The sequence below is a fragment of the Myodes glareolus genome, chromosome 21, assembly GCF_982192425.1.
Source record: "Myodes glareolus chromosome 21, mMyoGla1.1, whole genome shotgun sequence".
Taxonomy (NCBI): Eukaryota; Metazoa; Chordata; class Mammalia; order Rodentia; family Cricetidae; genus Myodes; species Myodes glareolus.
In genome coordinates, this window is record NC_142046.1 from 44,000,053 (window position 1) to 44,025,916 (window position 25,864).

The following is a 25,864-nucleotide window of genomic DNA, read 5'->3' on the forward strand; positions in this document are numbered from 1 at the left end:
ACTTTGTTGATTTTTCATGATCCAAATAAGTTCTAATAATTGGCATTAATGTTTTATTTATTTTGTAATGATGTCTTCCTTTTCATCTCTAATTTTATTAATTTAGATTTCTCTCTCCATCTTCTTGTTAATTTGGCTAATTGTTTGCCAATCTTGATATTTTTTAAAAGAATCAACTCTCATAGACCATTTCAGTTTTTGTTGTTGTTGTGTTTTATTCTATTTGTTTCTATTTCATTGATTTCAGTCCTGATTTTTTTCATGTTTGTTTCTTGATTATTTCTCTTTTGGGTCTTATTCTTGCAGTTCTACAATTTTATGTAGAACTGCACAAAATATCTACAATTTTATGTAGTCACTTGGTATGAACTTTCCTTTTAGAACTGCTTTCATTATGTCCTGTAGGTTTGGGCATGTTGTGTTTTCATTTTCATTCATTTCTAAAAGGTTTAAAATTTATTTCTTTATTTCTGTCTTAGCCTACATTTCATTCAGTAGTATCTCTTCATTTTCCACAAGTTTGTATACTTTCTGTTATTTCTATTATTGATATCCAGCTTAATCTTTGGTGGTCAGATAAGATGCAGAGTGTTATTTTACAACTGAGGCTTACTTTGTGTCCAAGTATGTGGTAACTTTTGGAGGAAGTTTTACGAACTTCCTAGAAGAGAGTATATTCTTTTGTGTTTAGGTAAAATACATGTGTGGAGGTCTATTTTATTTATGATGTTATTTAACTACAGAATTTCTGTTTATTTTTTTGTCTGGGTGACTCATCTATTGGTGAGTGGGGTATTGAAATAAGCCCTTATCATTGTGTGGGTGTGGATATGTATGTTTAGCTCTAATAGTTTTTCTTTTATTAATTTTGGTGCCCTTGCACTTGGTTCATAAATTTTTAGAACTCCATTCCCCTCTTGGTGGATTTTTTTCTTATATAAGCGTATAATGTCCTTTCATGGCACTTCTGTTCAGTCTTAGTTTGAGGCATGTTTGATGACATAGTAAAATGACTGAACCCACTTGTTTCTTGGGTACATTTGCTTGGAATAACTTTCTCCATTCTTTTATCCTCAGTTGATATGTATTCTTGATGGTGAGGTATGTTTTTTTAGGATGCAACAGAGAATTATATCCCATTTTCCAATCCAATCTGTTAGTCTGTGTCTTTTCATTGGGGAATTGCAACTATTAGTACCTCTCAGTGTTATCAATGAGCAGTGTTTATTGGTTCCTGTTATTTTCTTGATATGGTGTGACTTTTGCTCTCTTTTGATTTACTCTTCTGGGATTATCTATTCTTTGCATCTCAACACTAGAGATTTTGTGTATTCTGTTAGTGAGACTTACCTCTGAGGTTGCTGTTTGACATCTTATATTTTTTGTGACCAGTCTTATTTCAATTTGGGTTTACTTTAGTGATTCTATTATTTCTTCATTAAATTTTACTTTTGAATCTTGAATTGTTTTCATTATTTCATTCATTAAGGCATTAATTCATAGCCTCTTTTAAGCCCTTTAGCATATTCATAATAGCTATTTTGAAGTCTTTGTCATGATTTAGTTATATTGTTCTTCTCAGGACCTACTGCAAGAGGTAGCTCCTGGTAGAGGGATATTGTCGTGACTCTTCGCACTTGTGTTTTTGCACTGGTGTCTAGGCATCTAGAGTAAGGTTGTTTGAGGTGTTTCTTGATGTTACTATCTCATATTTTCTTTTGTTGGGTGTATAGTCCAGTCTTGTGTGGATGTTGCTAGTCTCTGGATTCTAGACAAGTGTAGTAGCTGTTTTGTCCTTGATAGTTCTTTGGAGTTCTTGTTCACTGCAGCTTCTTGGGGGATCCTGGTAGAAAATGTTGGTGTGTATTGGTGGCTAACACAAAGAAATGGAGATGGGCTAGAAGAGAAGGAAAGAGCTAAACTTGGTATCCACCAAGAAGCAGAGTTCCCAGGAAGTAGAAGTATGGTGGGAGGAGGGGCTCCTAGAAGCAGGCCACAGTAGGACGAAGGATAAGTCTGTAGAAACAAAAATGAAGGTGGTAGGAGGAACCCAGAATTCATGTTTTAATTTTCTTATTGGCATATCTTCATGTTACATAAAAAACGACTCAGAGGATATTAGTCTTTAGGCAAATTTCTCTGTATTGCTATTTTTACTTCCACTACATATTTTAGTAAATATAAACACAGATTCTTAATCTTAATTATGTTATATATCTACTTCTATATATCTAGCTCATACTTTTTTGATATATTTTGCTATAAACTTATTTTATAAAACTGTTGACTGAAGATTATATTATAGTAGCCTATTATTTCAGAAACTACCACAAAATCAATAAATACAACTATTTTAAGGAGAAATTTTTATATTAAGTAAGAGAATTTTTCTTTTTGATAGGATATATATTATATAATATATCATACTACTTTAAAGTGTCTACTTCCAATAGATAAAAACAGGCATTGGATAACACATGTTGAATTTCTATTGGAACAAAACTCAAATCCATTTTAATCATATCAAATATTGTTGAATGTTCATGAAAAGACTTTAGTGAATAGAGCATAAAACCCATAAAACAATTTTTATTTTAAAAGAATTAAAAGTCAGAGAAAAGAAGGCATATGTTATTTTGAACTCAAGTAAATAATATCCTTTATTAGGTTATGCTCATTTAGTGAATTGCTGTTTTCGAAGCATTTAAACCATATAGCTATGATAGACACATGTCCTTCTGTATGATTTTCTTCATAGATACCCCGTCACAGCGGGTGCAGTTTATTCTGGGAACCGAGGACGATGACGAGGAGCACATTCCCCATGACCTTTTCACAGAACTGGATGAGATTTGCTGGCGTGAAGGGGAAGATGCCGAGTGGAGAGAGACAGCCAGGTAAAGATTGGGGTTGAGACAGAAGGACCTCCCACACCAGAAGTGAAAGAATATTTTTTTATAAATTAGGTCATCAGAAGAATAGAGGCCCAGTGCCTTGATTCTGCAAGCATCTAGGGACTTTGCAGCTTTCTGAACTTGCTCATCTGGCCTAGGCAGATCCTCTAACGGGTTTTGGGTCAGGATGACATCTGAAGGCAGTAATTAAGTACTGATGCAGAGTCAGCTACAGCTGCGGTCTTAAAGATAAACAGCAACAGGATTTCAGTGCTGTTGGGACTACAGTGGAAATCAAAAGTCATTTGTCTCCATCTTTTCACCTGCTCAATTACACTCAAACTGTTGATATCATTTGATGATTTCACTGTGGGGCTTCTTTAAAAACAAAAAATGAACGTGAAAAGAGGCTTTAGTTACACTCTTCAATTTCACGTAGCATTTGATGAAGAATGAAAATATTTTATCCTGCTTTTCTAGGATAGGAATACATTAAATTGAGTGTTTAATTTTTTTAAAGTCTTCTGAAAATCTTTTTCTATCTTTTGCAATTAATATTTTGATAGTGCCATATAATTGATGAATTACTCTAAAAATCATGCATTAATTTTATGCATTTAATTAATTTGTGCTCATTTATACTTAGTAATTCTTATTTAATAATCATTTATAGAGTACTAAGTGGTAAATAGGACAGCAGCAGCAAAAAACATTAGCTCTTGCTTGCAATAATCTCACAGTCTGGTTTAGACACAATGACATATTTGGAAATGTTGCATAATGAATCTTTTTTTTGCATTTTATTTCTTTATTTACAAAATGTTGCTATCGATCTGTGTCTTGCCACTATGTAAATGTACCTAGTTTCTCAGAAAATAATTGACTTTCTACCTTCCTTGCTATACAACTGAACTTTATATAGTCAATATTGATGGAAATTTGGGGTCTTTTCCAAACAAAATTTACTATAATGATTCATTTCTTTATCAAGCTGCCGTTTGATGCAATATAAAATGTTTTTGATTTGAGGACCACATTTCTGATGCAAGAACCTTTACTTCAAGAGTAACAGAGAATGGGTCAGAATAACTACACAGGATGGATGGCTCCTAAGTCGACTCATTTTTTGTTTTGCCTTATTTTTCTACTTTTAATTTAATATATTTTGTGATTTTTATTCATGGGTATTGTATTTACATCATATTAATATACTCCCTCTTTCTATTCCAACTCCTCCCATGTAAATACAACAGAATTGAGATTTATTTTTTTTAATTTTGAGAATATAATATAATTACAACATTTTGTTCTTTTATTTCCTCCCTCTAAAGCAATGGCTCTCTTCCTTCCTAATGCTATGATCCTTTAATACAACTTCTCATATTGTGGTACTTCACAACTGTAGTTTTGCTTCTGTTATCAACTGTAATGTAAATATCTGATAGTGATCCCCAAAGGGGTTGCCATCACAGATTGAGAACCACTGCTCTAAACCCTCCCATATTCCCCTTCTTTCTCTCTTTCAAATTCAGTAATTTTTTCAGTAATTGTTATTGTATGTATATATGTATATACACATATATCCCTAAATATAACATGCTCAGTCTCTCTCTAATATATATATATAATATGTAACTTATATATAACATTATATGTGTGCATAATATGCATATATGTAAGCACACACACACACTCACACACATATATGTGTGTGTGTGTTTTCAGGGATGACCATTTGTTATTGGAAAACCACTCATTGTATTCTTCCCTGGAAAAGACTATTTCCTCCTCAATCATCATTCCTGAATGATACTTGAAGCTATTTGCCTGAAGTTATTTGTGTATGGTTGAGGCTTCATGGGCTTTTCCCATTTGACTTTGACATTTCTGTTGGTTTCCGTGTTCAGTTCATGTTTGGTCAGTCATGTTATTGAGACTGTGTGGATATAGCTTCTGATGTTACCAGGAAATTCCCTGATTCTCTGGCTCTTACCACCTTTCCCCCTCCTCTTCCACAACATTCGCTGAGCCTTAAGTGTACAAGTGTTTTTCCTATGTATCCCCAGGGACTGTGCTCCACACCTCTGCATTTTGACTAGGCGTGGTTTCTGTAGTGGTCTTCATTTGTTGCAAAGTTTTCTTGATGAGGTGTAAAGACTGCATTTATCTGTGGGTATAAGGACAAAGGTTTAGATGCTTTTTAGGGACTAGGTTGTTTTAGTAAATCATGGTTGTCGGTTTTCCTCCAAGATTCCTGACTTCACTAGTACTAAGTAGTCAGCTAAGCTCCCCATACCAGGCATGATTGTCCTCTTGTTGATCAGCTCTCAAGTCCTGTTAGAGAGCTGCTGGTCTTTGGCTGTGTATTGCACCACTACTGTACACTCAGGGTATTGTCTTTTGGATTTTCTTTACTTTCAATCTTCATAATAAAAATGAGAATTGAAATTGAAACTTTTTTTTGTCTTGAGTATCTCTTTGTTATTAGAATTGTTGGAAATTTTCTACTTTCTAGATCATATAATGGCCCGTGTCTTTGATTCAGAAATCTGCTTATAACTTTCCCAGTCTCAGAAAGCTGGCAAGTGGCAGAAGGAACATTAGAAACATCTATCGCTCTCAGAGTTGAGCGGGCAAGATTTCATTATGCTCTAATAGAGTGACTTGAATGACATGCTCATCCGAAATGACTAGAGTGTGTAGCTCTCTTAAGGAATAAGAGAACTCATCTAGTTAATTATTAGCATCCTCTTTTAAGACCAGGTAGGGTTCATATTTATAGCTGTACTTTTAGAGTCTGAAGCATGGCACAGCTCTTTGAAGTTCATGGACACACTGATGAACAACCAGAATAGACATTTAAGAGAAAGGTGCGTGTAGTTTGGCTGAGAAGAAACACTTCAAGGAAAACAGAATGCACTTATTGGAGATTTAAATTCTACTGCGTTTTAAAGGGACAGAAGTAGCTTTGTTTTTGTTGCCTTTGTTCATCTAAAAATAATCTGAGTTAATTTATGATTCCATCTGATTTTTCAAATGCAGTATAATTCCATTAAATAATTAATATATGCTTTCAACCACTTCTTCTTTTGGTTAGTATTCTAGGTGAGATTATTAGCTTTCTACTCTAATAGCAAAAATAAAAATATCTTTTACCAGCACATTGAAGTTGTCATATACCACATTTAGATAATTTATAGATATTATTTTTTTCCAACCAAAACTTGAACAAAGTTTTAGATTTAGAAGTTAAATTTTTCAATCTTAACTACTTAATAAATGTTTTTGAAAAAATCTGTTTAGTTTAAAACCATAAAAAAGTATATCAAGGCTAATGAAACAGCAAAATTATAATGTCACACTTAAAATTAACGTATGGTGGTATTTATAGACAGTGAGCAAAGCTATCACAGTTGTGCAGTCATGGAGGCAGCAGGCTTCATTCTGTGTTTGCCCTTTAAAAACACTTTTTTTATGAGAAAATAATTTTATTAAATTATAAAAGTTTCCATTTCCGCCCCTCCTCCCAACACCCTCCCACTCCCCCCACTCCCTCTCCTCCTCCCTCTCCATCCCTAAGAGCAGTCAGGGTTTCCTGCCCTGTGGGAAGTTCAAGTTCCTCCCCCCTCCCTCCAGGTCCAGGAAGGTGAGTATCCAAACAGACTGGATCTCAAAAATCCAGTAAATGCAGAGGAAACACGTCCCAGTGTCATTGTCAATGGCTTTTCAGAAAGGCTCCGGGCCAGCCACATTCAGAGAATCCGGCCACATTCAGAAAATCTGGTTGGATCACATGTTCGTTCAGTCCCAGTCCAATTGGTCTTGGTGAACTCTCATTATATCAGTCCCCTTGTATCAGTGGGTGATCACACCCCTCGCGGTCCTGAGGTTTTTTTTTTTTTTTTTTCATGTTCTTCCTCGTTCTGTTCCTCATTTGGACCATGGGGTACTCAGTCCGGTGCTCCAGTGTGGGTCTCCGTCTGTATTGCCATCCATCGTCGGATGAAGGATCTATGGTGATAAGCAAAATCTTCATCAGTATGGTTATAGGCCAAGACCGGTTCAGGCACCCACTCCTCTGTCTAGAGAACAATCTGGGGGATCTCTCCTTGGACCTGGGATCCCATTTATAATCAAGTCTCTTGTAAACCCTAAAATGACTCCCTTAGTTGAGATATATTCTTCCCTGATCCCATATCCATCCTTCCTCCCTGCCCCATCTCAGTCCCCCGAGTTTTCCCCATTCCTCCCCTACTCCCTTCTCTCTAATCCTCTCCCCTTCCAACAACCCTCCCACCCACCCCCCATGCACCCGAGGTTACCTGGGACTCTTGTCTATTTCTAATCTCCAGGAGGATAAGTACATGATTTTCTTCAGGTTCACCTTCTTAGCTTCTCTAGGATCTCGAATAATAGGCTCAAAGACCTTTAATTATGGCTAGAATCCACTTATGAGTGAATACATACCATATTCCTCTTTTTGGGTCTTACTTACCTCACTCAGTAAGGCGTTTTCTGTCCATCCATTTGCATGCAAAATTCAAGATGTCATTGTTTTTTACCGCTGAGTAAAACTCTAGTGTATATATGTTCCACACCTTCTTTAACCATTCTTCTATTGAGGGGCACCTAGGTTGTTTCCAGGTTCTGGCTATTACAAATAGTGCTGCTATGAACATAGTTGAACAAATGCTTTTTTGGTATGATAGGGCATCTCTTGGGTATATTCCCAAGAGTGGAATTGCTGGGTCCTGAGGGAGGTTGACTCCCAGTTTCCTGAGAAACCGCCACACTGATTTCCACAGTGGCTGCACAAGTTTGCATTCCCACCAACAATGGATGAGTGTTCCCCTCTCTCCACATCCTCTCCAGCATAGGCTGTCATTGGTGTTTTTGAGTTTAGCTAATCTGACCGGTGTAAAATGGTATCTCATAGTTGTTTTGATTTGCATTTCCCTGATCGCTAAGGATGTTGAGCATGACCTTAAGTGTCTTTTGACCATTCGAAGTTCATCTGTTGAGAATTCTCTGTTCAGATCAGCACCCCATTTTTTAATTGGGTTAATTAGAGTTTTAGTGTCTAGTTTCTTGAGTTCTTTGTATATTTTGGAGATCAGGCCTTTATCTGATGAGGGGTCAGTGAAGATCTTCTCCCAGTCAGAAGGTAGCCTTTTTGTCTTACTGACAGTGTCCTTTGCTTTACAGAAGCTTCTCAGTTTCAGGAGGTCCCATTTATTCATTGATTCTCTTATTATCTGTGCTACTGGGGTTCTACTTAGGAAGTGGTCTCCTGTGCCTATGTCTTCTAGACTACTTCCCACTTGCTTCCTCCAAGGCCATAATTTTGGAACTGTAGAGCTCCTTTCTATTTGACAGAATCAGAGAATAAAACTTCCTAAATGTTAAGCTGAGTTACTAGTACATAACGCATGCCGAGTTAATGTCTCTAGAAAACAGCTGTTGCTGAATAGTAAAAGACTTTTCTTTGTGTATTTTAATACACAATACAAATAGGGCATATTTTCTCAAATTTAATCCTCAAAGAATTCATGAAATACCTATTTAATGTTAATTATTAGAAGAGAATTCAGTATGCTAATCATGGGTCAGAACAGATCCAGACACATCAAGGGGATGAAAACAATTTTCTCAGGGTGTAAAGCCCTCACCACTGAGAAAAATGCCATGCATTTGGCCTTCAAATTTTGTATTTTATTATTTGTATCATCTGTCAAACCTACTTCATGATCTGAGACTCATATTTGCTTTGGCTTACTATTCAAACAAATGTCAGCAGAGTTTATTTGAAATAATTGACCCACTAGGTTATTAATTGTAATAAGACATTTTGCAACTTACCATAAACTGAAGGGCTAAAAGTCTTTAAAAAGGAACTGGGGTGTCCTAATACCTCTTTATCTGCATATTTAAAGGTTGAAATTGGATGGAACACAGAAAACAGAAATATACTTATATGATATGTATTATTTTTTTAATATAGTCTCCTTAAAACATTCACTTAAATGTCTCTTAATGCTTTTGGCATCATTCTGGAGTTGGCATAAAGTACTGAATCTTGAAAGTGTGGTATTTTTAGTAACTTGATATTTGTAGCATGTATGCTTCTTTTATGGAAAGTGCCTTCTGGCTTCTCTCATAATGTTCACAAACCTATGGTTCCATCAAACCATCCATGCATGTAACTTATATTTGGTCATTTTAGCTACTAAAATGCTTAGAGCTTCCAAGATTCCATTCCCTTCTAACAGAAGCAAGCTCTCAGTTGGAAGTATTTAGTAAAAATGAAACAATATAGCACTTGGATTTGTATTTTAAATGCCATTTCATATACATACATAGATCCATGGACCGAATCAAGAGGCAAGAAGTAGACCACCATGCATGGCTAATTGGTTTTTGATAATGTACAAAAGATATAAAATAATAAGTAACTATTAATGCTCAAAAGCATGAAAATAAATAGGAAAATGTGTAGAAATCACAAGATTTTTCAAAGAATGTGTACGAAATATGTATACAAAAATATTATGTGTATGAGATATACAGATTCACTGCAATTAATCTTTAGGGAAAGAAAAATTAAAATATAGAAATTAAGAAGTCTAGGAACACACCAGGTCCTGTTATGTACATGGATGGTTTGATGGAACCATGGTTTCTGTGAGTGTTCTGGGAGAAGACAAAAGACACACACACCCAGCACACATACACGTGAGTGTGACAAATGCCTTATAAAGTATTCACTACCATTAATATTTAGGAAAAGGCAAACTAAAACTTCTGACATGTAACTATTTAACTACTAAAATAGTTCAGATAAAACACTAACAAAATGATAGCTTCTGGTAAAGATACAGAACACTTAGACTTTTCATATTTTGTGGCTGTGAGAGTAAGATGCTATAGAAACACCCTGGCAGTTTCATATACAAATATGCACATATTTTCATTTGATACAACAGTTGTACTCTTAGGCATTTGCTACAAAGAAGTGAAAGCTTGCATTTACACATTAATTTCTAAATGAAAGTTTGTAGCAGGTTTTTCATAAAAAATAAATTTCAGTAAACTAACTCTGTTATATCTATCCTGCCCACAAAGAAGAATATTACCCAGCAGAAAAAAAGGAATAAACTATTGATGCATGCAACAACTTTGATGAATCTCAAGTGAAAAGCAGCCAGTTCTAAAAACTTTTCAACTGTATTGTTCTATATCCTTGAAATGATTAACAGCAGTGAAGAATACAGTGATTACCAGGGGACAGAGACTGAATGATGGTTGACATATAAAGATGTGGTATATGGGCATTACTTTGTGACTCAGGAGCATGTCTTAATCTTTTCTGTGACAGAAATGACATAGATTCACATGAGGGATTAAAAACATACAAATAATATACATCTTGTCAGCATTCTTAAACACACACACACACACACCATGAGAGGAAAAGAAGCCATGAATTTGAAAGAAAGCAAAGGATGAGCATGAAATGTTTTGGAGGGAAGACAGGGGTGGGGGAAATGATAAAGCTATATTATGATCTCAAAAGAATAAAATTATTAGTAAAAATTAAAATGTTTAAAAGATGATGAAATAATACAGAAGCTCAGTTTTCTCTCTTCACTGGTATCTGAAAGTAAAGTTTAAGTATAAATATTTGTTTTAAAGGGAATTTCATTTTATATAGATGCAACAAACTGTAAGTATGTCTAAAAGGAATTTGTGTTACAATTTACAAATATATAGGTCAATTAACATATATGATCAAGTTAATATCAGGTAAAATCAGTTGTAATCAAATAATTAAAAAACTATATATGATAGAAAGAACTGCAGCTCTAGAAATCATAAATGAGAATACTTGCATAGAACAAAATTCTGTTTTTCCACAAACAGTATTTTTCCTCTGATAATTTTTTATTGCTTTAAAAATAATAGGAATCAAAATTTCCACTTCCTCCCCTTCTCCCACTTCCCCCTCACTCTTCCCCTCCTCCCCTTCCCCCCTCACTCCTCCCCTCCTCCCCTTACCCTTTAGGCCTAAAAGAGGGCAGGGTATCCTGTCCTGTCCCACAAACACTATTAAACCTTTTCTTAATCCATTGCTTTTTAAAAACTAACATGGTTCTTCATTGAAAATCATGGCAGCCCATGTAATACTCTAGTCACCATGGTCTTCTTTCTCCTCCTCTTCTTTCTACTGCTCCCCTTCTCCTCCTTCTCTATCCTCCCTTCTATCTCTGCCTCCCCTTCCTCCTCATCTCCTTCTTTCCCATCCCTCCTCTCCTCTCTCCCCTCCCTGCCCCTTCTTCCCCTTTATCCTCTCTCCTATTGTCTGAAAACCACATCACATGTGAGTAGCATACAAGGTGACAGGAGATTTAATATAAAGTTTCTTTCTCACTGAAAACATCAATTTTAATCTTTCACAGTTGGTAATAAAGAAAAAACATATAAATAATATAAATAATAATAAAGAAGTCAGAACTTTATTCATGATGAGATTGTTTTCACCATGATTTCAAAATTAAATGTATCGGATTTTTTTTCTGCTACAGGAAGAAACATAGGAACTTTAGACTTAAAATGACCAAAATAAATAGAAGCTAAGTTATTCTATACTAATAGAAAATGTCCAGAGACTCTAGGGAAAACAAACTTAAAACAGATTGGATTTGAAAAGATTGCTGGCCAGGAGATATTCAACAATTTATTAATATACTGAATTTTTTATTCATATGAAAAATTGTCCCAGAACACTTGTAAGACTTTATCATGCTCACAATGTAGTTTGTTTGTGTGTGTGTGTGTGTGTGTGTGTGTGTATATATATATATATATATATATATATATATATATATATATATATATCAATTAAAGGACAGATTTCTTATTATCATCTGGGCCAAGAGACTTTCTTCAATAGAGTCTGTTTTAACTTCATCAAAAATTTAGTTTTGTGATATTACCAATCAATGTGATCATGAATTAATACAAACACACATCAAATATGAATATGTACTATATATGGCATATATATGTACATATGGCAACAAATACTTATTGATTAAATGTATAAAAGTCATATTCATTCTCACCTGACCTGGATCAACAGGTTGATCTTCAGTGACAGGGTCTTGCGACAAGACCAGCTCAGAAGATAAGGAGACAGGAAACAGAGAATATAAAGTTTGTGATTTGGAGGTCTTGCCCACAGTCTTGTATATGAAAAGTTGAGTTATCATAATCCAAAGCCAAAGTTTCTCCTAGGCCCTTGCCCCAGGCTATTCCTGGTTCTCTCAAGCATGTTCCTGGTTTTGGAGAAGGAGTTGTGTCCCCTCTCAATATATCAGGACCTCAGGAAAAGCTTTGATAAATAGAATTCTCCATGCTCAGCAATGATCCTAACTAGGATTTTATGCTGGGATAAATAGGTGTGGTCAGGATTTATATCACTTGGGATCTGATGAATTATGCTATAAAATACTCTATAATGTTATTGGCTTAATACTAAGCTTATGACTTATTATAGGTGATCATCATTGGTCAGTGAATGTTCTTCATATGTTTGTGGTTGAAGACTTCAGTTGCTAGAACAGCCTCCATCTTGCACATGACTGATTCACATCTCATGTAAAAAGAAAGGTCAATGGAGTCACATGTTGGCCGCTAAATCTTCTGTCTTGAAGGTGACACATAATTTACACTCTGAACTCACTGACAAGAACATGTTACAGTCATATGGACTCATACAATTAAATGGGAGCCAAGTACTGATGTCCCACTCTCTCAAAATGACCGACACTAATTATCAGCAGATCTGTTAGCTCACAGACTGTAGCAGCAGTTACAGAGGCCTGCACAAGCTCAAGCCACTCAAAAGTCCCATCGAGGAGGAGGGAAGAGGGCAAAAACTCTTCACACTAACCAAGAAGCTATTCAAAATAGATAACTTCCGGGAGAGGGAATTTTTTTCTCTGACGGGCGAATACTGGGTATGTCAGTCATATTCCATGGCAGGCCCCATGCTCAAGAGTAGTTGGCCAACCTAAATCAAACTCTATGATTTTTTTTGTTTTTCATTTTTATTTAAGAGAGAGAAAGAACATAAAGTTTCTTGGGGGAGGGTCTGGGAGGTGCTCCAGGAACAGAAAAGAATATAATCAAAATCTATTTTATGAAATTCTCAAAGAATAGATAAACCATAAAAGCTATGGTGGGTAATCCTGGGGAGTGATGCTAGAGACTGACATACATAAATAGAAAAACTCCTTAGTTGAGTGAAGTGGTCCACACCTGTAATTTCAAGAATTGGGAAGAAAGGCAGGCAGGCTAGCCTGGGCTACATAGTGGGACTCTTTCTCCAGCTAGAACTCCCACACCCCTTTCTCCCAGCAGCAATATACAACATCACAAAGAACAAATCATAGAATAAACAAACAAATAAGGAACTAGAAAAACTATATAGACAAAGTGTTCTTGGAAGAGATATGTGTCAATTGTTTAGGGATAAAATCTGATTCTTTTCTGACTTTCTTGACACTCCTTTCTACACTACACAGTCTAACAAACTCTTTTGGTTACTATCTGCTAATATATTTGATTTTTCTGTCTAGTTTCTCTCTTGGGTTTTTCATCCATTAAAGCTGAGTCATCTTATTACATAAACAACAATATAATATCATATAGAAATTTTGTGTATTTTCTTTTGCAAAGAGGAAGGATGGCCAAAGTGATAAGGACAGAGTCATGAATGAAGGAAAAGGAAGAGGATAGGGAATTTAGGTTAGAGTTCATCAGAAGTGGAAGAATTAACAGGTACTCTGTTAAGATTAGAGAGCAAGGCCCTAAAGCATTGAGTAGTTGATGCCTGAGTAGTAAAACCATTAACTTCCTTTATCTTTCCTATTTGTCTTGATTACAGATGTTCCTAGATATTACTCAGAATTTCTCACACTAAGAAAGTAGTAGTTTCCAAATGGCTCCAGAGTTTTTGCTTCATCATTGGCAGGGACACCTATGGAATGATGTCCAAACTCAATTCTTGGATATCCAAGCCCTACCACTGAGTGTCATGACAAACATAACAAGAATTTTGCCTACACAGTACGTCTCAAACTGCATAACCATCATGCAAATTTATAGGAAAAATTATCTTTCCAAAATATTGAGATTTAAGATTCCCAACTCCAGAAAAAAAATGAGTATTCTTTCACTTTTTTTTCTTAACTACAAACGTTTTTCTATAAAGGAAGGTGGTTTCTTTACTAGTCCTTCAAAAGTGACCACTAGTGAATTTTTATTAGAAATACTTTTGCAGAGCTACAAATAGTAATACAAATTGAATTTTCCTTTGTTTTTGATAATTGATTACAATGAAAATGTTGGTTTAATCAAATCAAAGAAAAAGCAATAGTAAACTGGACTACTTTTTTTCCTTGTTTCCCCAACCCACAGAAACAAGAGATCTTTCTTTTTATAGCCTTTACTTTTCAGTTAAGGGACTTCTGCATTGTGGTATTTAACATATTTACAAGAATATCTGTTTATACAGGTGGTTAAAGTTTGAAGAAGATGTGGAGGATGGAGGAGAACGGTGGAGCAAGCCCTATGTGGCCACACTTTCATTGCATAGCTTGTTTGAGCTGAGAAGCTGTGTTCTGAATGGAACTGTGCTACTGGACATGCATGCCAATACTTTAGAAGAAATTGCAGGTGGGTCTTCTGTTACTTTTCTTTATTTAATTCTGATGATTTCAGCTGCTTTTATTATCCCTTTTCCTGAAAATTCCATATATATGTGAATAGTGAAAAATAAGTTCTCATGATCTGTGTAAGGGACATTAAAATAATTTTCTTCTATCCCTGTATTTGAAATAAAATAAATTGAACATAAGACAAACCTCACCTCACTTACATATAGTGATTGATAACAAGAAAATAGTCAACTTCAATATTTACTATCCTAATAGCATATTAGACAACATACAAAGAAACACAGGAAATTAAAAGCTAAGTACATATGTTGATAGCCAGTGTCAAGTTTCTAAAAGCTAAATCATTTTTCTTGAAGGATCCAGATTCTACTATTTCATGGATGTATAAAGTCTGTAGCGTTAGTGCTTTCTAGACATTTGTTTATAGGGAAACCTGACTTATGTTGTTTTTGAGTAGTGGAATATTTTATATCAGTGTTTTTATTTTTCATCAGATTTTGATATGTTTTTAACAGACTCACATAATTCCTTAAAGAGATTTTGTTAGACTTAGTAGCAGAAAATCCTATTTGTATCTGGCAGGTCTGTTAAGAATTTCTGGTATAATTAAAGTAGGATTTTCTTTTGGAAGAAGTTAATTTAAAACATATCTATTTCTCTGTGTTTCAGGGAACTCAATAAATCCAAACTTCATCCCTCAAAATATTACTTAACCTTTTCAAATCCAAAAATCTCTAGACATAATTTCCTACCATGATTTATTCTGATGTGGAAATTAATTATGTCAAAATGCTTCCTACTTATATTCATATACATTGTAGGCAATTTATGGTCTGTGCTAATCTCTTAAAACTCAGAATTATAAAGATTAAAAATGGAAATATTCTCCTTGAAGTGTGAATGCTTTACCCTGATTCTGCCAATAAGAGTTAGAAGGAAATTAAAACCAAGATGAAGTTAGTATCATGGACAAATTATCAATCATAACTCATTAAAACAACTTTTGCTACTTAAATTTTTTCATTGGAGCATAAATTAATAGCTTGCCCCACTGATTGAAAACTAAAGACTGGTATAGGAATCCATTATTAAAAATCAGGTTCATGCCAGGTATGATGACATATACCTTTAATCCCAGCCCTTGGGAGGTAAAGACAGTTAGAACTCTTTGAGTTTGAGGCCAGACTGGCCTTTATAGTAAGTTCCAGACCAGCCAGGGATATATACTATGACCTTGTAAAAAACAAAACAAAGGCACAAAACTTTTCATATTATGACAATCTTTAGTCTAGGAAGTTAAGTATTCTATTTAGTATCCACAATGCTGTAAGAGTCGGCAGCCAAGAAAAATTTACCGCTTCATATTTCCCACTCCTACCTCTCTTTTTTTTTAAGTTAAGGCAATGAGTTTCAGAGTATTTATGTGGTAAATTTGAAGAAGACAGAGGTTTATAAAGTTTTTGCAAAGGAAATCATGCCTTCTTAGTGTTCTTGGTAATCAAGATGTGTTGATTATAGTACAGCAATAACCTCACGGCGACGACAAATGCTTCTTCAGATTTCAAGCATTTTAACACAAGTACTGTAGATTTTATAATATTCTCATTTATCTTTTTCCTTCTTGTTTCTTTTCTTAACAAGATCCTGGCATTGGGCTTTGCCAGATTCTCTATATTAGACATCATTGCCTGCTGAGTTGTGAGGACTTGACTCTGGGCCCAAAGCCACCATGGTTCATTGTCTGTTCCTAACTTTTCGAGTAGCACTGATAAGTATTATTGTTTTGAAGAGAACACTGTATGAGATGACTAATTCTATTCCTGTCTCTGGTGCTAACTCCACAACGCTTTATTCTCAAGCAAGAATAGTAACCTTTCCAGTTCACTAATATATGCTGTAATGTCGTTGGGTTGTGCCTTAGAGCTGTGGCTAAGGAATAGATGAGTATTTTAAAAAAATGTTTTACTTTCTGCTCTGTATCTGTTTGAGATAAATCTTATCTCTCATTAATTGCAAAAGTAGAAATTAGGGATATTTTTAAGTGTGCAAATAATGTGGCTCAATGGAATTTTAGTAATAATTTTATGACATGTATGGTTTTAATATGATAACTTTTTTCTGTTTAGTATACAAGACTGGGAGTCATAATATTTTATTTCTGGATCTGCCTCAAAATTGTGTTATATTAGTATTTTAATAACTTACTTATAGCTTCTGCTATTATATATAAAATACAGATTTTATATACATTTCCTGTCACAGCAAGTTTTCAAAGTAAGGTCTTATGTTGACAGTTCTTTAGTTCCTTTATTTTGTTTTAATTCAGAGATTTTATAATTACTGATCTCCGAAGAACTGAAATAAGAATTTGCATTTCATCTTTTAATGCCATGCACTTTTCAGAATTGAATGGGACTTTTAATCACAGTGGATGACTTCCAAATACTCCACACACGTATTATTGCCAACTCCCAAATATTCATCTCTAACTTCTACCCATTGTGAGCAGAAAGTGACAGAGCAAACTATACTCTTTGTTTTGAATATGGCCCATGGCCTAGTCTTGTAGGCCTTTTGATCTGAGATTTGGGACATTTCACATGGCTGCAAGTGAAAAAGGAAAAGCATTTATCATGTAAAAATTGTATATGACTCAAATTTCAGTAATCTTTAGAAAGTTTTAATGTAGTTGAAAGGCAGAGTTGGGTAGTTGTGACAGAAATCGTTTATCATCTGGCTCATGGCCGAAAAAAACTTGGCTAAATAACTCAGTTCTTGTACAAAATCTATATGTATTCCATCTCCACTGACAGTGATTGCTTCATGTCAGTCACACACAGGATGTCCATGCCAGGTGAAAATGAACCCTTATAAAGCAAAGTGGCAAAAGCTAATGTTTCTTACTGGGTACGGACAAGGGTATTTCCTTGTTGCTACTGGCGCCACATTATGGCCATAAAGAGACAAGCTGCTGGCTAAAGTACTCACCTATAAGAGGAAAGATACAGAGAACTGTAACTGAAACCAGGTTCATTGTGATTTTCCTCTCCTGCAAACCAATCAGATGGAACCAAGTTCATTTGTACTTTCTGTTGCTGTCAAACCCAACATTAAGCCTAGTTGATGCTGCTATAACCTGAGTGCATTAATTCCTTCAGAATTTCAGATATTTATACCCTGATTAATGGAAATTGCAAAGAAAATTTGCTGCTGGGAAATTCCCTTCTGATTGTCCTCTATTTGCTAACAGTGGGTGCAGGGCCTTAGATTTTTTTCCTGACTGTGACATATGATACATATATTGTTACTTCTGTCTTACAGGTAATAATTCTGTGATTATTTAGCTTTGTGAGGTCACACAGCTAGAATGTTGTAGAGTGTTTCAAGTCACTCATCATTGTCCATTTCTGTTTAGTACAAAAAGAAAGCTCAGTTTTATAAGGGAAAAGTTTGCTAATATTTAAAGGTTGCTTATAATAAAGCCTGCATTCCACAGAATATGTCAGCAAGAGGCAGTTCATTGGCATCTGCTTTGAACCTAGAACTTAATCTTTGATTTTCTAAAGGCAGACTACAGTGAGGTGATATTATTTCACTAAGGAACTTCGAATGCCAATAAAATAAATGTTTATTTTTATTTTATTAAAAAAAACATTTATTTTATTGGCATTCTTGATGCTCTGCATAGAAAATATCAGTGTACTCAGTTTAGTTTTCTGAACGTCTATGTTTTACAGTTATGGTTCTTTGTTATCTAACACATTCTAAGGGTACTGCTATAGTTCCTAACCTCACTTAGAGGAATCAAGAAAATTATCCTCCACTAGAAAGTCATAGAAAACCCACATTAGAATATGTGTGAAGCCAACTATGTGGCTACTGCACACATATAATGTGAGTTATTGGGTGATTAAAAAATATGGAGTATAAATTTGAAGCTAGCCTGGATTGCAAAAAGTGATTAAGTTTTTGTTACTGTGGTTTGCATTTTCTGTTGGTGAAAGTTGTAACCCAACTTGGTAACTGCAGTTAAACGCTGAGTGTATTGGAGCTTTCGCAAATTCCCAGAGGAGCCCTATACCCTATTTAATGGAAATTGTGTGTGTGTGTGTGTGTGTGTGTGTGTGTGTGTGTGTGTGTGAGAGAGAGAGAGAGAGAGAGAGAGAGGAGAGACTATAATAAAATCATTTTTCAATCACAGACATATTAATTAGTTTGAGATTACCCTCACTATATCCCTACCCATCAGTACAAATAATGGAAAAATAACTTCCTGTAATAAAGTCTAGTATATTTTTAAAAAGAAGTATTTAAAAATGAGTGGTTTATAATGAAAATTCACGTTTCCATGTAGCAATCCTATAAAAAATAAACATTTATTTAAAACATCATACATTGAAGTTATAGCCCTATTTTAATATGAGTAATATTCAAGATGTCTGTTTTAAACTGAAAAATGGTGCCTCTTATCTTCTTTCTATCTTCAGATATGGTCCTTGACCAACAGGTCAGCTCAGGTCAACTGAATGAAGATGTACGCCACAGAGTCCATGAAGCCCTAATGAAACAGCATCATCACCAGAACCAGAAAAAACTCACCAACAGAATTCCTATTGTCCGATCTTTTGCTGACATTGGCAAGAAACAATCAGAACCAAATTCTATGGATAAAAATGGTAAATGCTCTTTAATATCTTCCGTATGACCTTGAAGTGTTAAATTGTTTCTAAATATTCAAAACCTTTTATTTGAGGACACTTTATTGAAAGTCATATTGTTTCAGTAGAATTGTTTTCGTGTGTGTGTGTGTGTGTGTGTGTGTGTGTGTTTTATATTGATCTTAGTTTCACCATCCTGATGTGGACATCTTAACAAGGAACTTATTTCTAGAAAGGTTTCTGAATCAGTAAAATAAACCGTAACTAATGCCAACTTACAGAATATAAACATATAAATAGAACCCACAGCTGAGAAGAGTGACACAATGGTTCATGTTGCAGTAGTGGCTTCTAATTAAAACAGTAATGATCAAAATGTATTTTTGTAGAAAAGGAAGCTTTACCCCTCTGGGCCATAGCTAACAGATTCCATTACCAATAATAAAAGGGTCCAGCAGCTCCTGATGGAGCTTCACCTATCTGAAGCTTATTTTCTGCTCTTGAGTGCCTTGCTGTTTTCACTGCAGCATCTTAATGTGCAAGGAGCCCCCTCACTATCTTCACACAGCATCACACTTGATCACCATTATTTTCTTGTGACCCGATTTTTTTGTTGTTGTTTTCTTTTTGGATCTATTTATCCTTTTACCACTTACATTAAGAAATTGCTTCACATTTTCACATCATAGTTTTGTAAAGGAAAATGAAGTTACCATGAGTTTAACATGAATTTGTTACTCTTCCGTCAGTTGTAAATGATTTTTAGTTCTAAAAGACAAAAATTGATGCCTGAGATGGAGCTGGGTCAATTGAGTGCTCGCCATGTGTTCTCAGGACTCCAGGTTCCGTCTGCAGCAGGAGTAAACTGAACGTGGTGGTACAGACCTATAATCCCTGAATTTAGGTAGGACTGAAGAATCTGAAGTTCATGATCAGTTTCAAGTTCATAGTGTTAATGATGAGCCTAGTATATGAGATACTGATTTAAAAACTATGTAAAAGGTGAATTTTTTTTCAAATTACCTATTAAAACAACTGACTGAGGCAAATAGACTATAGTACATGGATTAACAGCACAGAATATTTGTGTGATTTTTTTTCCAATTTCAAAAGTTTCAGAAAAACTTTACAACAAAATGAAGATGAGTTTTCTTTAGAATTTGTATTATGTGGGAGTTTTTATTCTACTGAATCAAATGTACACAAATCAAACAAATACTTCAATGAACAGGTCAGTTTTGTTTCAGAGTATCTTGAGGTCATTAAGTACATTAAGTCTCAAGACAATATTAAATAATAATGAATTATATATTTCTATGAGGGCTGAAATAAATAAAATAGAGACAAAGAAAACATTACAAAAAACCAATGAAACTAAGAATTGCTTCTTTGAGAAAAATCAATAAGATAGACAAACCCTTATCCAAACTAGTCAAAAGGCAGAGAGAAAGAAATTAACAAATCAGAAATGAAAAGGGAGACATAACAACAGACACCGAGGAATTCCAGAGAATCATTAGGTCATATTACAAAAACATGTACTCCACAAAATTGGAAAATGTAAAAGAAATGGACAGTTTTCTGGATAGGTACCAAAGTTAAATCAAGACTAGGTGAAAAATTTAAATAGACCTATAACCTACGAGGAAATAGAAGCAGTCATCAAAAGCCTCCCAACTCTAAAAAGCCCAGGCCTGCATGGTTTCAGCACAAAATTCAACCAGAACTTCAAAGAAGAGCTAATACCTGTACTCCTCAAAGTGTTCCACATAGTAAAAACAGAAGGAACATTGCCAAACTCTATGAGGCTTCGGTTACCCTAATACTGAAACCACACAAAGACTCAACCAAGAAATAGAATTACAAACCAACCTCACTCATGAACATGGATGCAAAAATACTCAATAAAATACCAGCAAACCAAATCTAAGAACCTACCAAAAAAATCATCCACCATGATCAAGCTGGCTTCATCCCAGAGATGCAGTGCTGGTTCAACATATGAAAATCTATCAATGTAATCCACCATATAAACAAACTGAAAGAAAAAATACATGATCATCTAATTAGATGCTGAAAAAGCATTGAACAAAATCCAACACCTCTTCATTATAAAGGTTTTGGAGAGATTTTAGGGATACAAGGAGCATATCTAAACATAATAAAAGTAACATACGGCAAGCCAACAGCCACCATCAAGTTAAATGGAAAGAAACTCAAAGTGATTCCACTAAAATCAGGAAAAGTTGCTTTTAAAGTATTTGTTTTAGATTTAGGTGCTATGGAAGAGGTGTATGTTTTGTTGAAAATCCGTGTGTGCAGAGTTCTTTCTTATACAGGAAGGTTTTTAATCTTACTCTGGTCACTGCTGCCCTTTGGTGTTCTCTTGTTTTGTCTGTTGCCTTAAGTTTCTATATTGACTCCATCTCTTTATGAAAATATATTATCTTCGAATTATTACACTCTATAAAACCAACAAGGACAGTTGAAAGTTTGTTTTTAAATTTCTAAGAAAGACAAAAATTAAATATAAAACTGTCTTTAACTGAATGCAAAGCATTATATTACATAGATACATATATATTGATGCATATGTAAAGTTCATTAAAAGTGTTACGAGCTTGCTATGACATATATCAACTTATATTAGAATATTCTATTGACTATTTTGAGGATGTAGAACTCACATTGAGACAAATACTATATTTAAATTAATTCATATTCTAAGTTTTAATTTAATTTAAAACATATAGTGCATTTTAATGTGAAATTGAAGATTTTATCATCTGAGATACAAATGTAGTGCTTTTTTAAATGGAAGCTTGAGGGCATTCTTATTAGAGTTTAAGAGAGAAACCCCTGGGCAGACAAACTGTAAATTCTGGCAGCTGACACAGGAGGATTATGGAGAAGAGGAGGGAAAAACTATGCTGTTGATATTATTGTTGCTTTTCCAGTGCTCATATTTATTTGGTTGGCCAATGTTAAAATTTTTGATAAGCGATGTTAATAATTTTGACAAAAGGTTTAAGTTACTAGATTTTAAAAACCTTTATAAAATATCCCATGTTTTAATTAATCCCATGTTTATGTTCCAAGATTATGAGAACCTTCTGAACAAATAAGCTTTGTCTTCATTGCTTTTATTGAAAATCAGATAATAGCATATAGATAAAAATATATTTATTCAAACAGGTAATAATTTTGCATGCTGCAATTTCTGTAATTTTTACTGAGGTTAAATATTTGTATTTGAAAGTTTCATTACATTTTAGGGAAAAGGAAAGAAGGTGTGAGATTTACCGGACTGATCATTTATTGTCCTATATAGACCTGCAAGCACTGTTGCTGATTTAACTTTCGCTAAAATTCAGGAGAGTGGACAGAATTCCAGCTGTGAATCCCAAGGCTATGTGTAGATTCAAGGTCTACAGAAAGGACTTTTGGTTTCTTTGTGAAATGGTTTAGTTTTTCTCAAAACTAGGCTCTGAGTGACTCTGTTTCCATCTCTACCGTCAACCTTTATATGAACACATACAATCTTTCCAGGGCATGTGTTAGGGTAATAGAAACTTGGAAGCACTTCTAATAAGATTCATACACCCAATTAAGTATTGTTGTGCAGCATCCTGTCAGCAGTAGTTTCTAAGCCTAGGCTTCTAACACCTCCTCATGACTCTGTTTTGCTTCCTCACACACTTTACATAATTATGTGTGTTGAGAAGTCTGAAAATATGTATAGACTTCACCAATTTAGAAATAAGGCTTCTACCCACAAGCGAAAGAACGCGTGAAAGACCTTTACTACTAAGGTTCTCAGTCTACTTGTGAACACTCTACACTGACAAACTTGAAATAAACAAAGAAATTGGAATCCATAAGCATAAATATAGAAATGACATTCTGTTTCAAAACATGATTAGAGACTTATTTTTATGGTGAAAAAAGATTTAATGGAGTTTTAATGTCCAAAGAGCTAAATGTAATATCCTTTTTTTTTTAAAAAAAAAAAAAAACTCTTCAGCAAAATGTTTTACTCAGAAAGATTGACTCCTCCTCTTTTAAGGCTATAAAGTTAAAATCAATAGGAGGCTCTCTAAAATATTTGATAATCTAACATGTTTGTATTTTAAAATACAAAAGAGGCAAAGATAGAGAAGTAAGTTCTCAACCTTTGTATAATGTGTTTCTATTTTAGGGTTCAAAATTGAAATGCTCTAAAAAACAAAGTGATATTTGCCTAAAGAAGTCTAAAAAACACCTAGAATATGTTTCTGTTTCCTTTATTGAATTGTTCTGTGGGTATGCTAGCTCACTTCTTCTCTCAAAGTTTAAGTATCTAGACACTGCATTTCAAATGTAGGTCTTCCATGCTTCATATATTTCATCAACAAAATAACATATTTTCTTTCTCTTCTCTTTCCAAGTACACGCTTTCTGTTTGTAATATTTTCTTAGTCATTATGATAATTTGTCAATCTCACCTACAAATACACTGATATATATGTACATTTTACATATATATGTAAATATTGTTGGTGTTCTGCACATTCTCCTCAGGGCTAAGATGCAGGATGCTATGGATTCACCATGCATTTTTAATGCCACCATGCTGTGTTTAACTTTCACTTTTCATTAAGCATCAAAACTGTGAGAATTAAAATGACTGATTCTGATGTTTCAATAAAAAGTGACAGTTACATTTGGCAAAACAATGGCAAGAATAATAGAAAATAGTATCTACTTTGACATTAGGACCCTGTAAAATGTACTGAAATGAAAACTATCCATACTATTCAAGTCATTCCTTGAATCTAGAAATATTTTTTCAAACACAAATGTGACTTGTGTTAGGTGATCAATAAATCAAAATAAATTAATGCTTATATTATCAGCTATGTCAGGCATTCTCTTAACACATGGAGAAATTTATATTGCAATTCTATTGTAAAATGATGTTATTTTCCTGATTTCATGTTTTTGATCATTCTTGGGCCTCATGAGTTCTGTAGTATGGGGTATCTCATTCCTCTATTCATTACTATTAATTTCTAGCTCTTTTGTTTCCACATCTTCCCTCCCTACTAGTTAGAACACTTTCCAATTGCAGATTTTCTGGCTGCAAAATCTGAAAGGGTTGCAGGGTTTCCGTTAATTTCTCTAAATTACTGTTCAAAGTCTTAAGTGGAGAACATTTAGATTTAGTAGGATGGGCTATGTATTGAATATTTTGACCTGGGTAGATTGCAGCTCCTAAAGCATTAAACACAAGTGTATTTTTAATGATATTTCTTTGTTTTAGTACCTTAAATTAACTTTTATTTTAATGCTGTACTTTTATTTCCAGATGCATGAGGTCTTTGTGTGTTTAGAAATTCTTTTTTAATATTGTATTATCATAAATAAGATAGCATATAATATTTATCCATCATAATGGTCTACACTGAAAGAGAAAGCTAGAATATTGCTTCTTAGTATTGTTGGACAGATTTCGCATTAAGAAATAACAATATATGAAAAATGTTAAAAGAAAATTAAAATTATATTAATTTACACAATTGATGTGCCTGTTTAAAGACTGTCCTATCACTGGGCTGTGAGAAATTGGTTTTTAAGAGCAAATACATTTCTAAGATAACATATTTAAGGTTTTAATTTTTCATTTGAAACTAATTATTTCCAGACATAACAGTTTTTAACAATTTTAATTGCATGCATACTGTTTCTGTTTTTGAAATGTAACTCACCTAGTCATAATTTTCTAAGTATTTATCTTTCTTTCTCCATGTTTTCAATTTCCATAAATAAGTGTATTGCTGCACATATATGTAACTTTGTCATTCATCTCTATATTTCTTCATTTTGCTCTGTCTTGTGTCTGTCTCTAACAGGCTCATCTCATCTCTGTACCTCCCTCATCTCCTACCCTTTGGGTACTCTAAATGCGTTGAAGGTTCTGAGGTAGTGTAACCAGCTTGGGCTCTAGGATGACAGTACTGGACCCCTGTGTCTGCATCCCAGTTTCCTTCTACTACGTGTGATTTAGACTGGGTTAATCAGTAGCAAATAATGATACTTGTCTGTAATAAATGATTTAATGATTTGAATTAAACCAGATAAAAATTTTGAAACTGCTTTTATATCGCTCATGCACACAATTTACATATATGAGAGAACTGTATGTAGAGACTCAAATACGATTCAAAGAAAATCAAACAGGTGCTAATATAAATGCTATACACTATACACTTTAACTCATACATATGAAATAAATTAGATTTTTATTAAAATATATAACCATATTTTAACAGGTAAATAAGTAATGTAAATGAATTAAAAATGAATGTTAAATAGAAAGAATGATGTTAGATTTCTCAAATGTTTACACTTCAAGAGTCATAGACATCAGTTTATATTAGTGATATTGATATTTCATCAAGCTTTGAATAATTTTCATGAACTGTAGTAAGAATAGTGAGTTTATATCTGTTTCATTGTGGTATCTGAATGCCTTGAGATTTACATACTATAATAGTAAAGGCAATCCAACTTTGTGATGCCATTTGATTAC

General features: G+C 34.2%; 1 protein-coding gene across 6 annotated transcripts in view; it reads left to right on the forward strand.

Annotated features, from left to right (window-relative positions):
• Positions 1 to 25,864, forward strand: part of Slc4a10 (solute carrier family 4 member 10) — a 231,728-nt gene that overhangs the window by 116,018 nt on the left and 89,846 nt on the right. For all 6 annotated transcript variants that reach the window (XM_048426118.3, XM_085681046.2, XM_085681049.2 and 3 more), the window contains exons 4-6: positions 2,759 to 2,897; positions 14,473 to 14,633; positions 19,123 to 19,311. In XM_048426118.3, the coding sequence (XP_048282075.1) occupies positions 2,759 to 2,897; positions 14,473 to 14,633; positions 19,123 to 19,311 (489 nt within the window). The remainder of the gene's footprint in view (positions 1 to 2,758; positions 2,898 to 14,472; positions 14,634 to 19,122; positions 19,312 to 25,864) is intronic.